General features: G+C 48.2%; 1 protein-coding gene across 6 annotated transcripts in view; it reads left to right on the plus strand.

The window, feature by feature from the left end:
* Positions 1-16188, plus strand: part of ETS1 (ETS proto-oncogene 1, transcription factor) — a 118360-nt gene that overhangs the window by 80448 nt on the left and 21724 nt on the right. For 5 of the 6 annotated variants that reach the window (XM_036448942.2, XM_045585450.1, XM_036448943.2 and 2 more), the window contains 4 exons: positions 5094-5213; positions 6722-6922; positions 10684-10761; positions 11730-11978. In XM_036448942.2, the coding sequence (XP_036304835.2) occupies positions 5094-5213; positions 6722-6922; positions 10684-10761; positions 11730-11978 (648 nt within the window). The remainder of the gene's footprint in view (positions 1-5093; positions 5214-6721; positions 6923-10683; positions 10762-11729; positions 11979-16188) is intronic. The other variant, XM_045585449.1, reaches the window with a different exon arrangement.

Raw genomic sequence — 16188 nt, forward strand, 5'->3', positions numbered from 1 at the left:
GCAATTAGTTGATTTCTGGGGAGTCGCTGATTGAGTTCCCGAAGCTGCTCCTTCAGTTAGAAATATTTAGTACCTAATGCAGAAGGATTATGGTCGGACCTGAGAGCCAGTGTGGTGACAATCATAGAGATGCCAGCTTGGGCTCCCCTGGGTCAGATCCTGCACCTGCGGAGTGATGACTTCATTACTGTTATTCACTGTAACTGATGGAACCGCCAAGGTCAGAAACTAGCAACTTAGAGGGGATTTTTGCGTTCACATTTTGCATGAGGAGAGTTTAATATTTATACCAGTATCCACTGTTGAATGTGATTATTCACTATCACTTAAAAGCAGTGTCGCTGCTACTGAAAAAAAAACAATCCTTTATAGAGGATGTTCAATTTTTTTTAAACCATTTTTTTTTTAAACCAAAATTCCACCTTTTATATTAGAAATGGTGGATAAAGCTCTGACTCTCCTATATGAGTTCTTTGGGTCCCAGGGCCATGATATGCCCTCTCCTGAGGTCAAGTCCAAAGGCAGGTGTCCCAGGTGTGCAGGGGCGGCTCCCATCACTCGGCTGGGAGCACTTTTCCAGTAGATTCAGTGCTTTGAGCCTCGCCCTGGGATAGAGCCGTGGGCACCGTGCAGCTGTGGCAGCCCACATGTGGGCCAGTCTTCACAGATGGCATTGAGGTGGACAGGCAGGAGTCATGCCAGCTGCTTCCCTCACAGAGAACAAGGGGTAGCTGGGGAGGCTGGCTCCCCGACAGGAAGCAGAAACCTACAAGGAGAGTTGTCAGCCCAGCAGTCCCGGCCAGAGCCTACTGCCGGCGTAGGCGGTGTTACAGGGAGCAGGCTCCAGGAAACCGCTTTCTCAGACTTTCTGCTGTCCTTGGCCTTCCCCTGGCCCTGGCATCAGGCTGCCCACGCTGCCCTGTGAGGAGGTGCCTGGGCCTCTTTGGCCAGCCTCATCCTTCAGGCCCAGTTTGCAACTGAAGCCTGGCTTGGCCGTTTGGCCTGGCCTGGATTTTCCACATGCGTTGTCCTGGCCAATTTCCGCCATCAGTGAAGTCCTTGTCATCGCGTCATAAATCTAAAGGAGGGAACAAACACCCAGCGCAAGTCGAAGTGTTGGATGGGGGTGAAGGGAAGGAAAGTTGATTCACGTTCAGAAGACACGGTGTTCGCTGGATGTTCCTTGATGGACTTGCATGTCTTGCCCCCGTGCTAGGAGTCAGGGAGGCTGCCCTTGACCCTTCTCTCAGATGAAATGCTCTCCAGTTAAATAGTCTTCTTTTCTAAAGCAAAACCAACTTTCCCTCTAAACAGAGACATTTCTGGACCTGCCACTTAGCTGTTCTTGGGTGTGTGAAAGGGAGCCCTGATGTGTGTCTTGGTGACTCATTTGATGATGACACCATTGTTTGAAGTTGCATAATCAACACTGTTTCCCCTCCCCCTCTCTTCCCCCCACCATCCCCAACAATCTGGGATTTTCCATCATTTTGTCAACCTTCCTGCAGGCATGTTGATTTTTCCACTACATTTTTTTGGGGCACTTCCCAGGGCAACCCAAACTCTCCACTCCCCAGATCTTCAGATTCCCACTCCCTGGAGGGCCTGGGAGCAGTCGAGTGAAGCCTCCTGGGCCTCCGGGGTGGATGGACTCTGAGCTGCGTCCTGACAGCCTCGCTCAAAGCTCAAAGCCCGGAGCAGACAGAGGGAAGGTGCTGGCTGCCCTTCTCCTTGTAATGTAGTTCCAGTCACTTCCATGTTCAAAAGCAACATATCGCCTCCTTTTCTTTCCCCCAAAGGTCACCCATTGTAACCGTTTCCCTCGTATGTTTCCAATCCATTCAGCCAAGAACACATTGCGTATGTCCATGGGAATGTTTGGCTCGCCAGGATTTAGAGATGGCTAGTTGAGGAACATCTACTGTGGCCATGCCCATAATGCAGCCCTTCGGTAAGCCAGTTTCCTAGGATGCCCTGGAGACAGAGGCTGAGGAAGTGTGTCACTGAAGGTCACAGGATGGCCAGGAGGAATTCTCCCGTCATTTCTTTGCTTATTAACTTTTTTTGGGGGAAATTGTGCCTGAGGTCGATTCAGACATTGTGTGTTCTGGCTGTGGACATGGTCTGCAAGTACAAGAAGGATTGAGCCCTAACCGGTTTGGCTCAGTGGCTAGAGTGTCGGCCTGTGGACTGAAAGGTCCCAGGTTCGATTCTGGTCAAGGGCATGCACCTCAGTTGTGGGCACATCCTCAGTAGGGACTGTGCAAGAGGCAGCTAATCGATGTTTCTCTGTCATCGATGTTTCTCACTCTCTCTCCCTCTCTCTTCCTCTCTGTAAAAAACCAATAAAATATATATTTTTATAAAAGAAGGATTGAACATTGAAGAGATAAAGATGTCTGTGGGTCCAGCAAAGGGCCTCACGTTTGTGAGTCTGCAGACTTCGATACCTCATTCTTCCTTCCTACCTGCATACATCAGTTTTACAGCTGTCACCTCCTACATGCACTTCAAACTTGTTTGCTCACCCTATCTGCTGTGCTGTCTTCCCAGTCAAAGCCACCATCATCTCTCACCACAGCTAATAACTTTTTAACAAGTCTACCCACATCCATTTATAGTTACCTCCTGCACAGAGCAGCGAAGGTGTCTTCTTTAGATTTTCCATTTTCTAAATGTGGTGAAGTAAACATAACCAAATTTTACCATCTTCATCGTTTTTAAGTGGACAGGTATGCCGAGTGTTATGCACCCACAACCACCATCCATCCCGGGAGCTCTTGGCATCTTGTAAAATGGAAACTGTCCCCAGTCCATAGCAACTCCGTTCTCTTCCTCCCTCCACGCCCTGGCACCCACCCGTCTACCTTCTGTCTCTATGGATTTGACTCTTCCAAGTACTTCATCTCCTTAGTCTTTTGTGACTGGTTTATTTCACTTAACATAATGTGAAGGATCCATCCATGCTATGTGTGTCAGAATTTCCTTCCTTTTTAAGGAAGGAAGCAGTACAGTATTGTATGAATAGTATTGCATTGTGTGCATATATTATATGTTGCTTATCTATTTGCCTGTTGGTGAACACTTAGGTTGCTTCCACATTTTATATCATGTGAGTAATGCTGCAGTGAACACAAGAGTACACATATGCAGGTGGTGGGACATCCATTGCCATCCCCTGTGGGTGCCACATCACAGCCTAGAGGGTCTAAGGCACACCAGTACAGGTGTTCAACTCTTGGGTCGATAGAAAGCTCCTAACAGTGCGCATCAGCAACAAAACAACCTCAAACAGCACTAGGTAGAAATGAACAAAATGTTTGGAAATACATTTCTCTAAAGAAGATACAAAAATGGACAGTGAGCACATGGGGTGATGATTAAATATTAATAATCATCCATTAACCATGAGGGAAATACAAATCAGGGAACATCATTACTCATTAGGAAAATATAAATCAGCATCATTCATCATTCATCATTAGGGAAATACAAATAAAGACTACAGTGTAATAGGGTGGCTACTATTCCCTGCCCCCCCCATCCCCCCCCAATAAAAACACACCCAGAATGTAGTAAGTTTTGGCAAGCTTCAGAACTCCTGTGCGCTCTTGCTGGGAGATTGAAATCATGTGGCCACTTTGAGGAAAGCAGGATGGCAGTTCCTTGACAAATAAAATACAGATCTTCTTAATGTGGTCATGCATAAAACTCTCAATGACTTTGTAGTCTACTTGGGATAAAACTATAACGTCCTTCACACACTCCTGGCTTACCTTTCTAACCTCATCCTAAACAGCTGGCCCCTGCCACTCTGCTGCAGCTTCTGATCTTTTTGAGACTAAAACAGGCCAAGTTTTCTCTCCTCCCCCTCACCATGACCTTCATTGATGCAGTCCCTTTATCTAAGATCACTGTCCTCTAACGGTCATTAGGATCATTTGAACTCTGTGTTAGAAATGCAGACTGCCAGGCCCATCTCCTCGAGGAAGGCTGGAGAATGGCTGGGAATTGGCATTTCCAACACATTCCAGCTGATGTAGATACAGCTTGTCTGGGGGACCACACATTGAGAACCCATTGGTTTAGAACAGTGGTTAGCAAACTCATGAGCCAAATATCAATAGGACAATGATTGACATTTTTTTTGGAGAGCCCATTTTTTTAAACTTAAACTCCTTCTAATGCTACTTCTTCAAAATAGACTCGCCCAGGCCATGGTACAATAGTTTGTGGAAGAGCCACACTCAAGGGGCCAAAGAGCCACATGTGGCTCATGAGCCGCAGTTTGCTGACCATGAGTCTAGAATATTTTTCTCCTTTAAGTTTCTGTATGTCCTTTAGATCTCAAGTCAAAAGTCTTTCTCTTCGCCTAAGGGATGCCTTCTCTGATTTCTCCAGACCAACAGGAATTCCTGTTATACGTTCACACTTTATCTTCTACATCTCTGAAGCCCTTCGTCACGTTTCGGACATTTAATTGTGTAAATCGTTTTTTAATGACCGTATCTCCTGCCAGAATCGGATCTTCAGCTCCAGGAGTTGGGGGCTTACTTCTGTCTGTTTATTGATTTCTCTGAAAATCCTTGCATATAGCAAATGCTACATAATTATTTGTTGAATGGATGAGTATTATTTCCTTTTCATAGTAACTGGAAGGATGCGGGAACATTCATCCTCCCTGTGAATGATGAAGGATAAATAGAAATGGTGGCAGAATTAGTAGAGCTATATGGAAAGAATAAACATACTTTGTTAATCAGGAGTGTAGGACGGTGTAGATAAGAGTCAGGTTTTTTTAAGAGGCCTAGCAAACTTTGAGAAGGGCCTCCCATTCCCCATTTTACCTGGCCCTGTGAAACTGTTAGGTCAGTGATTTTTCAGCTTGCCTGTACCATTCATGCCCTATTCTATTTTATGGGTGGTTAATCACCCATTTAGTTTTATTTCTTTAAAATGGAGATATAATGGGCAAATATCACTATATTAATCTAGATGTACAATATAATGGTGTGCTATTTGTACAGTACTGCAGAATGAGCCTTCACCTATTTAGTGTGAATTCTTCATGTGCTGTGTTTTTTTTCTTACAGATATGGAATGTGCAGATGTCCCACTACTAACCCCAAGCAGCAAGGAGATGATGTCTCAGGCACTGAAAGCCACTTTCAGCGGTTTCTCCAAAGAGCAGCAAAGACTGGGGATCCCAAAAGGTACGTTCTGTCCTTGGGAAAGAGGTTGGGAGCAGACTTTTAGGGGAAGTTCGTCTTCCCACCTGAGTGTGAGGTAGCAGATGTGACTGCAGGGCGTGGCAGAATCTGCTGGAACAATTGCCCACACGTGCTGACCTTCCCATCTCCTGGCCTCTCGCTGCCACCTTGGTCAAACTTGTTCCCAAACTTGTTTGCACATTAAATGTAAGATCTTAAAAAAAAAAAGAAAAAAAAAAGTCCCCAGCCCAGGCCGTGTCCCAGACCAATTAAATCACAATTGCTGGAAACGCCAGTGGCTTTGAAGCTTCTCCAGTGATGCCCCATATAGACACTTTGGAAAAAAATCACGGTTTCAGAGCTGTTCCCTGGGTGAGCTCCTGAGCTCCGTTTCTTGGAATGTACTGATTGCTCTGTTCTTGTCTGTGTGCTGCGGTGCAGCGTGTTTATCCTTGGGTGTTCTCCTCTGAAAGCGTTTATTCAGGAATGCGAGGGGACTTGGGTTGTCAGAAAGGAGAACTGACCGGGGAACACTTAAGCCTTCACGCAGCAACATTTCCTGAATAGCTGCGAGCAGGAAGAACACTGGGCTATTGAGTAAGAGCAAGGCTGCCTTGAGAGCCGTCCGGACAGGCCTCCAGCCCAGTGGGAACCAGGCCCTGGGCAGAGCCTGGGAATGGGTCTGCTCCTCTCCCAGGGATGCTGCTCCACCGCAGCCTCTGCCCACAGCAACGCCCAGCATCCTCTCAGGGTCACGGGCGGGAGAAAGTGAGTCCCCACCAGCTCCATGGAAGGGGTGACTTGAGAGCAGGTATGTGGGCCCTGCAGCCTGCCACCATCGGAGTTCCTCAGGTGTCCTGGTTGATGCGGCCACGTGAGAGTGTGGTCACGTGAAAGCTCGGGCCACGTGGGAAGGGTATGCAGAGTGTGTGCTGTGGAGCTGGGCAGTGCTAGCATTGTCATAAGGATGCACTTTGCAGGGGGTGTAGGTTAATACAGGCACCCTGTAAGTACCATTCCAGTGACTGACTGTAACGAATTGCTATGGTTAGTACCAACCATAATTAGCTAAGATAAAAGTAATTAAGAATAACAGTCCCAAGTACCCTGTAGGAGGAAGGAGCAGAGCAAACGTGATTTCGTTATTATTGCTCTTAAAACACTCATCTGATCCTCGTCCCGGGCTTTGCAAAAAGCCTACTGAGAATCAGGCCTCGAGACGGGAGCAAGTTTGGAAAACTTGTCTGCATGGAGGGTAGAAAACACTTGCGTGTTCCTCTTTGGCGGGTGATTGTGATCTCCTAGCCGGCGAGCTGGAGCTGAGGAGGTGGAGAGGTGGGAGGCGGGGAGAAGGAAGGTGCTCCATGACATGCATTTGCAGGCTTGTGCTTCCCAGATCTTTCTATTAGAGGACATCCTCAGCCAAGCTCAGTTCCTCGGCGTCCTTTCCGAGGCCCAAGCTGGATCTCGGGGCCTGACGTGCTGGGTCCCCCTGTGCTCTCTCCTCGCAGACCCCCGGCAGTGGACAGAGACCCACGTGCGGGACTGGGTGATGTGGGCTGTGAACGAGTTCAGCCTGAAGGGCGTGGACTTCCAGAAGTTCTGCATGAATGGAGCCGCGCTCTGTGCACTGGGCAAAGACTGCTTTCTGGAGCTGGCCCCGGACTTCGTTGGGGACATTTTGTGGGAGCATCTGGAAATCCTGCAGAAAGGTACATGTGTGTGGATAGTAGGCAGGCGAATCTATCCATGTGCCAGGTAGCGGGACATCCATGCCATCCCCTGTGGGTGCCCATCACAGTCTAGAGCACATGTGTCAAACACAAGGCCCGCGGGCCAAATCCGTCCCGCCAGGCCTTGCAATGTGGCCCGCACCGCGCTGTCATCACTGCACTCCGCTGCGTTTCCATCACAATGACAGTTTATGACTGTTCAGTAAACCATTCGGCCCGCGATTTAGGCTGGATTTTAGATTTTGGCCCCTTCTCTGATTGAGTTCGACACCCCTAGTCTAGAGGGCCTAAGGCAGGCCAGGACAGGTGCTCAGTCCATCTGAGTCTCTTTTTCTTCTCTGTCTTGGAGGTTCCGATTTTAAGCTCTGGTGAGATTGCACTCATGACACTTCTTACAAAATGGTGAGCCCAATCCTTATCTCAGACTCAGGACTGTTGCAAGAAGCAGAGCTCACAGCCAGCTCCGAGGGATATTTTGTTCCTAGTAATCTCCGTGCACACTTTCTTTATCCGGGCCACCTGGTGCCCGGCCTTGCCCACCAGGAAGCTTAGCGTCTCCCAGCTTGTTCATGCCACAGGCTCCCGCCAGCTGGCCTGGTTGGAAGGGCAGGAGCCAGCCTACCTTTGCATCTGGAGCAGGAACCGGGGTCACGCCAGGACACTGTGTTGCAACCTTGTAATGACATGGCCTCCCCTGCTAGTCTCTTCCAACCTTTTTGGACCAAGTGACTCATGTACCACAGTCCTGGCTGAGTATAGAAACAGCAGCAGGCGGCAAACTTGGGTGTTTTTGCGCTTATTTTTCTGAATTTCTTCTTAAAATAAATGGCAGTTACCAGCAGTCAGCGGTGCCCTCCAGCTGACTGTAAGCCTAGAAGCTGGTCGCCCTCTGTGACCCAGGCCCACCCTTTCCCTGTGGTCACCAGCTCCAGCCCTTGGCGCGGACGCCGGGGGCAGGGAGCAGAGCTCAGGGCTAGCACTTTTACTCCGTATAATACCTTCCTTTGTTTAAGGATATTTTCCACTCTGCTGTGCTCCGCAGGGGCCCAAATTAGAGTCCTCTGGGCACAGGAGTGTTATCCCTTTTTCCCTTCTCTTCAGGTTCTGCTGAAAAAATAAATAAATACACACAGGCAAAGCGAGGTGGCCGGGGATGGGGCTTGGGGGGGGCGGGGGGAGGGGGGGAGGGGGGGATTAGCCGCACAGCCTTCCCAAAGCACAGACAGGTTCCTCCTGTGGCTGCACACACCCCCACTCACACCTGTTGAGGTGAGCTGCCTGTGTTTATAGGGAGAGACAGGCCAGGCTCATCACAGGTCTGATGTGATGACCATTGGGTCCTCACTAGTGGGTCCTATCAGATCGTGTCACCCAAATATCTTCTGTTAATACATCCGTTTCCTCTACTTCTCACCATGGCGTGGCCAGGGGTTCTGGAGTGTCAACCTACCTCTGATCACCGTTAAAATCAATACCTCTATAGCACCTCCTTGTAGTGTGTGTGTGTGTTTAGTATGTTGCCTTAAGGACTTACTAAAGAATGTGCCACCATCTTTAAGTGGTAGTTGCAATATCCTCCCCTAAAACAAAAATCAATGTTGACTGAAGCATTTTCTTTAATGGTGGTCTTTAAAAAAAAAAAAAATCTGACTTTCTCTTCCTTTTTCCATTGAGGGAGTCTGTTACCTTCCCTATTCACTGAGAAGTATTGACTTTGTGATTCTCATTCTAAAGCATTTCTGATTTAAATATTTTTGCCCATTTTAATCAATTATTAAATCTTCTCTTCTAGAAAACACAAACACACACACACACACACACACACACACACACACAAAAAAAAAAATGCTTCAAACTACGTTTTCCCTTTGGATTCCCACCGCAACCCTGAGCCTAGGGAGGGCAGGCACTGTGAGTGTCCCCATCTGTGAAGTGAGGACAACTTAGGTGGTTTCTTCATCACTCACTTCCTTAAACCAAGCCTTCTCAATTTAATTTCCTGCCCTGTGTCCTTTGTATAATAATATAGGCTCACGGGGGAGCTTCTGGTCCCCAAGAGAGGCTTGAGATAGCTTCTTGCAAAATAATAACAAGGGAAGTATGTTTGATGGCAAAGCTCGGTCCTCCCGCCCTTTTTCTATGAGAGGCAGTGAGAACCCTCTGTCTTCAGGCCCTTGAAGAGCTGAGCGAGAGGTTTCTACGGAGGCTCTGTAATGAAACACAGCACAGAGCACCACAGCACAGAAAGAACATAGCTGCTTGGGGTGGGGTGGAAGGCCAGAGGTACGGGGGATGTTTCAATCTGATAAGCTTGCTTAAGCAAAGCGTAATCACTTTATCTCAACTGGGAACTGTTTTTCTGTGCAGGCATCAACTTGTTTTCCCAGCAGCCTCTGCTCCCAACAAAGCTATCAGATAGCCGAGGGAAAAATCCAAAGCACCTCTGTCTGTGTCTGACTCTGACAGGACATAGAACCAGATCCAGTCCACACCATGGGCAGAGGCCAGGAGGGTTGAGTCCAGGGCGGCTGGGGGGCCTGCAAGCTCCCCTTAGTTCAGCAGAGGGCCTTTCTGGGCTCAGTTACCTCCATCTGCGTTCCTGTCTCCTCCCTGGGGAAGTTGGCTCCCAGCAACAGTTTGGTTAGGTGGCTCTTCTGCTAACATACTGTTTCACCCAGCAGTGACCTTCCTGCTGTCCTGCTCCTTAGCTGGGCCTGAACTTGAAATGTGAGGACAATGGAAAAAGTACACAACAAAAAGCAAACCTCCCGCCAAAACCGGTTTGGCTCAGTGGATAGAGTGTTGGCCTATGGACTGAAAGGTCCCAGGTTCGATTCCGGTCAAGGGCATGTACCTTGGTTGGGGGGAACATCCCTAGTGGGGGGGTGTGCAGGAGTCAGCTGATCGATGTTTCTCTTTCATTGATGTTTTTAACTCTCTATCCCTCTCTCTATCTCTCTCTCTCTCTCTCTCTCTGTAAAAAAAAAAAAAAAATCAATAATATATATATATATATTTTTTTTAAAAAGACCTCTGTTAGAAGAAATGGAGGCTATAAGATCTACCTTCCTGAAGATATATATATATATATATATATATATATATATATATATATATACACACACACTTACTTCAGAAAGGAAGGGAGAATGAGAATGACATAGAAACATCAATGATGAGAGAGGATCGTTGATTGGCTGCCTCCTCCACATCGCAATGGCGGGGATCAAGCCCTCAACCTAGGCATGTGCCCTGACCAGAATCTAGCCATGATCTCCTAGTCCATAGGTTGATGCTCAACCACTGAGCCATGCCGCCCAGGCTAAAGATTGTAATTTATTTCTGAAAAGCTTTGGAGCTGATCAGTTTGAGTGGTGGGGGCTGATTTTGGTACCTGCCCAAGCTGCCCTGTAGCCTTTGATGCAAATGTGGTCCCACGCAGGCATCAGAATGAGGGCGGAATGCTTCCCCAGCTGGTAGAGATCACCCACTGGTGCTCTGTCCAAGATAAGAAGTCCCATCTTATAGTCACTGACAGAGTCACCTTAGCCATACCTTTGTGTCTCATCCTTAGACAAAGCCCCAGTCAGGGCGGACTCACAGCCCCGTTGGGCTAAGAAACACGCAGGTTTCTTCGATGAGGGCCTGAGATCATTGTGCTCCTTGCGTCTGAGGCCCTTTCGGGCCAAGCAGCACTCGCGTGTTGACCTCTCTGTCTCGTCCCCTCCCGTGTGTTACAGAGGATGTGAAGCCCTATCCAGTGAACGGAGTCAACCCCACTTACCCAGAATCCCGCTATACCTCGGACTACTTCATTAGTAAGTTCACCCGCCACTCTTCTCCCCTCCTCTTGTTCCTTGGGGAAGGAGCCATGTCCCAACTGAGCTCTAGCTCCCTCATGGTAATTCTATGGCAAGCAATATTTTCTTAAACACAGACTATTTGGTATTCATTTTATCCCCTCCACCCCACCCCCACCCCCACTCCCCTCAAAGCACAAGGTCTGTTTGCATGTTGTTCTGACCTGCAAGGACCTCCCTCTGATACCATCAGCCTGAAAGTGGCACAGAGGGCTGCGGCCGTTCCTATAGGAGCCTGTGCACTGGGGGGCCATCGGAGGGAGATGGGGTTAGGGATCTGGTCATGGCCCTTGTTCTCTCCCTTTGACGCAAGGATCTGACAGCGTTTTTTCTGAAATCCTCCCTACAGAGAGGGCCATGCAGCTTCAGATCCGTTCCAGATCTGGCTTTGCATCTCCCACAGAAAATAAAACTGTGTCCCTTCTTGCACAGGACACCTAATCATACCGCAGAGGGGGTCAGGGGGAGAGTTGGTGCAGGGCTCTTCTGGATTTGCTTCCAAAGGGGCTCTTCAGCAGCTTCCTTTTTGTTTTGTTTTCTCTTTATGATGATTTTTCTTATAAGAACAACATAAGTTCTATGGCGTAAGAGCTTACCCTGAGCCAGAGATGTCAGTAGGCATTTTGCATATATATTCTTGTTTGATTTTTATCACCACGCTCCAAGCAAGATGGCCATCATCCCTGTTTTGGAGATGAAGAGATGAAGCCAGGAAGGGGAGGTGTCTCGCCCAGGGCCCTAGCAATTAAGAAGTGGAGCAAGGTTAACTAGCCCCGAGGCCCCCTTCTCATTGAAAATATTTTCCTCTTACTCTCCACGGTAGTCGGCCTGTTACGCATTGTGGGGCGGGTGTCCATGGTGAAGAACTGCTTGCTTTAGGTTCAGAGCTCTTCCCCTCTTTAATGCCACCCTCGGTCTGTTTCCAGGCTATGGTATCGAGCATGCTCAGTGTGTCCCTCCCTCGGAGTTCTCAGAGCCCAGCTTCATCACAGAGTCCTACCAGACGCTCCATCCCATCAGCTCTGAGGAGCTCCTTTCCCTCAAGTATGAGAACGACTACCCCTCGGTCATCCTGCGGGACCCTCTGCAGACAGACACCTTGCAGACGGACTACTTTGCCATCAAGCAAGAGGTCGTCACACCAGACAACATGTGCATGGGGAGGACCAGTCGTGGTAGGTTAGATTTCTTCTCCAGAAGCTTTTGGTTTTCCAAGAGTTCCCTAACGCTGGGAGTTTTTCAGATCTGCTGTTTCCCCCTTGCTATGGGCCCTGGGTATTCCTGAGGTTCATTCAGCCTTTCCATCTGAGACTGTGTGGATCTTAAGAACTTTCCACCATGGGACTTTAGCCACACCCATCAGCATGGGACAATGACCGTGAGTTGACTCTAGATTGAAATCCGGCAGGATGACCAATCACATTCTGTATTTGCGTAAGACATTTTACCAAGGAATAACTAGTTGGATGTGATTGCTGTTGAAGTTATTCTTGATAATTATTTTTTTAAAGAGGATTTTTGCTCACGGAGGACACAATCCAACAAAAATGGTGCAGGTGACCCTCCTGATAGCTTAGTTGCGCATTGCCCTGATGCCCCAGAGCATTCTGGGTCAGACTGCCTGGAATCTGAATGACATCTGCTGCTCAGCCTGGGCTCCTGAGGCGTCTGTGAGTTTGGGAAGATACAGGATGGTTAACCAGTAGTTGTTTTGGAACCGGTCATCAGCAGTGTGGTGACAGCGTGTATTTAGCCGGAGGATCCAGGAAAGAAGTGGCTAGAGGCTTCCCTAAGAAGGTGTCCTTGTTGACATGACTTATGACATTGATACAGTATTCACGGACAGTGAAGTAAATGTTCCAGAATTGAGCTGGTTGACTTTTTAAAAATATATATATTTTATTAATTTTTTTTTTTTTTTTTTTTTTACAGAGAGGAAGGGAGAGGGATAGTTAGAAACATCAATAAGAGAGAAACATTGATCAGCTGCCCCCTGCACACTCCTTACTGGGTATGTGCCTGCAACCAAGGTACATGCCCTTGACCGGAATCGAACCTGGGACCCTTCAGTCCACAGGCCGACTCTCTAACCACTGAGCCAAACCAGCTAGGGCTGAGCTGGTTGACTTTTCAAAGTAACAAAAGTGAAACAAACTCAGATTTTAAGATCAGGACATGAACCCCCGGCAGGGCAGCCACCCTCGCAAAGTGTGCAGATGGTTTTGTTGCCAAGACAAGTGCAGTCCACCGGAAGGAGGGATTTGTTCCTCCAGGAAGAACTTAGCTGAGTTCTGAACAGTCTTAAAGGGCACCTGTTCCCATAGATAACGAGAGGGAATTGCAAGCAGGAGGAGGAACAGCAGAAAGCCCACGTGAGGGCTCAGAGGCCTTGGCTGGCTGGCCTCCTGGTGGCTTCTGCTCACGAGACTCTGAGGCACTCAGAGGGGCAAAAGCATCTTTGCTTTGAAGAACCCCCCTTGGCATCCTGGGCCACATACCTTGCTATCTTCCTCTAGGGTTTGGGTGTACACTTCCTCCTGGCAGGCCTCCGGGCAGCCAGCGGGTGGGCCTGCTCAGGGAAAGTCCCCAGTGAGATCAGAACCTGTAATCTCTCTGCTTCGGGCACCGGGCTGCCTGGGTTTCAAACAGAAGGGGATGGGTGGGATCAAGTTTGCCTTCCCCTTTCTGACGCTTTATTTTTGGGTGCATGTCTATTTAAATACATATACAAATGTGCCTGTGGATTCTTCCCTCCCCCTCTACCCCCACTCGGGGCGGGGGCAGGTCAGAGCATTCACACAGCTCCCTCTCCTATGGGGCTTTCTGTACGTCTGTGTGTTGAGGCTGAGCCTGTGGGTTTTGGGGCTCAGCCATGTTGTAACTCTGGGCAGAGCTGCTGTCACATGCTTCTCAGTTGCATCTGGCTTCGCATTTGTGTAATTGTCTCTGCTTCTCCTTCTCTTGGTTCTTGGTTTCTGTCCCCGCCACCCCTCCAACCCCAAACTAATAGCAGGGGACCAGAGAGTGACCCGTAGAAAGCGCGTGAAGTATTTCTCTCTGGCCTCATCCTCCTTCCCTCACACCAAGCTTTCAGACCACACAGACTCGGGGGCCAGACTGTCCTGCCCGTGGCTGCTCTCTGCATGTTAGCAGTGCTGCAAAGTAGGACGTGTTCTGAGGGCTGACTGAATCTGACAGCGGTGTGATTGGTCTAGGCTGGAAGCATCACTCTGAGCTGTTGTTATGAATGCAACTATTCACATGCTGCCTTATTGCATACCAAGTGCTTCTGTGGACCACCTCCTTAGACTCTGAGAGCCGTGGTTGTGCCAGTCTGTTCAGGGGCTGCTGGGGGGGCCACCCCATCTGCTGCGAGCGCTCTGAGGTCTGCTTGGTGGAGTCAGGTCGCTTTGGAAGGACCTCGCTGAGACCCAGGAAAGTTAGCCAGTGGACATCCTTGAGGGCATGTGCTTCCTTGTCTCATCCCAGTAGCACAAGCGAGTGTCTCATCGAGTTGGATTCAGCCCATTTTTGGAGAGAAAATGCCCGTAAACAAAGGTTCCTCGCTCCAGGATTGTGAAACGGAGCTGAAATGAAAGCAGCTCACTGCTGCAAACCGCAGCTCCCCATGGAGTTGCCTCCAGCTCATGTTTGGGAGGATGCCAGAGGGTGGCTTCGTCCAGGTTAGTGTCCTGCTCGCTGGGACTTCTGGGAAACGCAGCTGTCTGCTTGTGGAAATCCTGGCCTCCGTGCCTTCCCCAAAAACACATGGCTGATAGAGAAAGCATCATTCCAGGGAGACCTACGTGTACATATGCCCTACCTGTCGGTGACTTGGGGGGAGGGGGGTGTTCTCTATGAAAACATTATCTTTTGTTGGCTTTTGGTGTGTTTATCTTGCAGAGGCGTGGATAGACCATTCAGACGGATAGCTTTTTAGGAGAGGCCATCAAATGTCCAGTTCTGTTAGAAAGAGGGTATTGCACTCTGGCTGTGGGCTGTTTTCTGGAGTCTTTTAATGTGGATTTCTGGAAGGGGCACGCCCTTCACTTGTGGAAGTGACAGTGGACTGGGTAGGCAGGGCCCGTAACCCTATGAAGCTCTTCTGTTTGCCTTCTGGAAACTGCCCTTCTTTGAATGGATGGTTGGAAGAAGGGTCAGGAAGAAGTAGCTAAATGACTCCCCTTGTGTTAGAAGCAGTATCGGAGAGGATGAGAGGCTCAGGAAATCTACAACAGCGGATTATTTAAAAATGACACATTTCACTGAATACCCTTATTCTGGGATTTAAAAAAAAAATTAAAATCCCCAACTTAGTTTTTCCTTATTAATTTTGGTTTGGACACCAACATTAAATATTTGAATTTCACTTTTTTTTAAGCCAATCTCAACTATTAAGGAAAGGGAGAATGTACCAAAAACACACTGGTATGGGTTTGTACTGGCCAAACTTATCCTGGAATTTAAACTTGTAAGCAGATCAGCCAGCTCCGAGCAGTTGAGAGTTGACTTGTAGGTATTTCTACACACAGATTGGTCACATCCTTGGCCTGGTGACTTGTGCTGAGTCGAGGTGACCATTTAGTGACCTGGGATTGAATTTAGGTTGCCTGCAAGGTATCTGGAAGAACCTAGAAAATACTCCTGCGAGCCTTTTCAAGCTCTTAGATGCATTTTTTCCTCCAATTTTTGTTCGCTTGCCTCCCTGTTCAATGGCATTTTTGCCAATGGAAATTTCTCTCGGAGTGATTATGCAATGATAGCAGCTGTTTACAACCTGGTTTGGGAAATTAATGAACTTGCATGATCTTGCGGTCAGCAAAGAATGCTTTAAGCAACTGGGAGAGTAAAGGATTTCTGACATTGCTGTGGACGTTAATAACTCTTTCATCAACTCCTTTGTTTTTTTATTGCCCACAATTGCTTCCCCAACGAAGGACAACTTTCAAGTACAAAGTTGTACTTGGAGAGAATCGGCAGCATGGGTTTCTGTTTAGAAGCGTGATTGCATGTTTTTCTTTTTAATCCCCTGGAAAAAAGCATCCCGTTACTTCTTTCTCTATTTGAAAAGACATAGAGGCCATGCTTGTATTTCATTTTAAAATAGTATTTGGGGGGAAAATGCTTAAAAAATAGCTCTTCAGCTCCAAGGTCACAGAAGGTCAATCTGCTCTTAGCCGAATGGAATTTTTTTCTTAAGACCAAAATATTTTGCCAAATCGGGCCTTTGGAAATTATCTCATTGGCCTGAGTTGGACTAGGGAGTTGAGTTCCGCTGCTTCGGTTTCTTCACTTACTCATTCAGCCTAAGGCATCGGCCAGAACCCACCAGAACATGTGTGGGTCTCAGGTTTTAGATCTCTGGCTCTAGGGTTCTTGAGGTCC

The sequence above is a fragment of the Pipistrellus kuhlii genome, unplaced genomic scaffold (genome assembly GCF_014108245.1).
Source record: "Pipistrellus kuhlii isolate mPipKuh1 unplaced genomic scaffold, mPipKuh1.p scaffold_m20_p_20, whole genome shotgun sequence".
In the NCBI taxonomy this organism is placed as follows: domain Eukaryota; kingdom Metazoa; phylum Chordata; class Mammalia; order Chiroptera; family Vespertilionidae; genus Pipistrellus; species Pipistrellus kuhlii.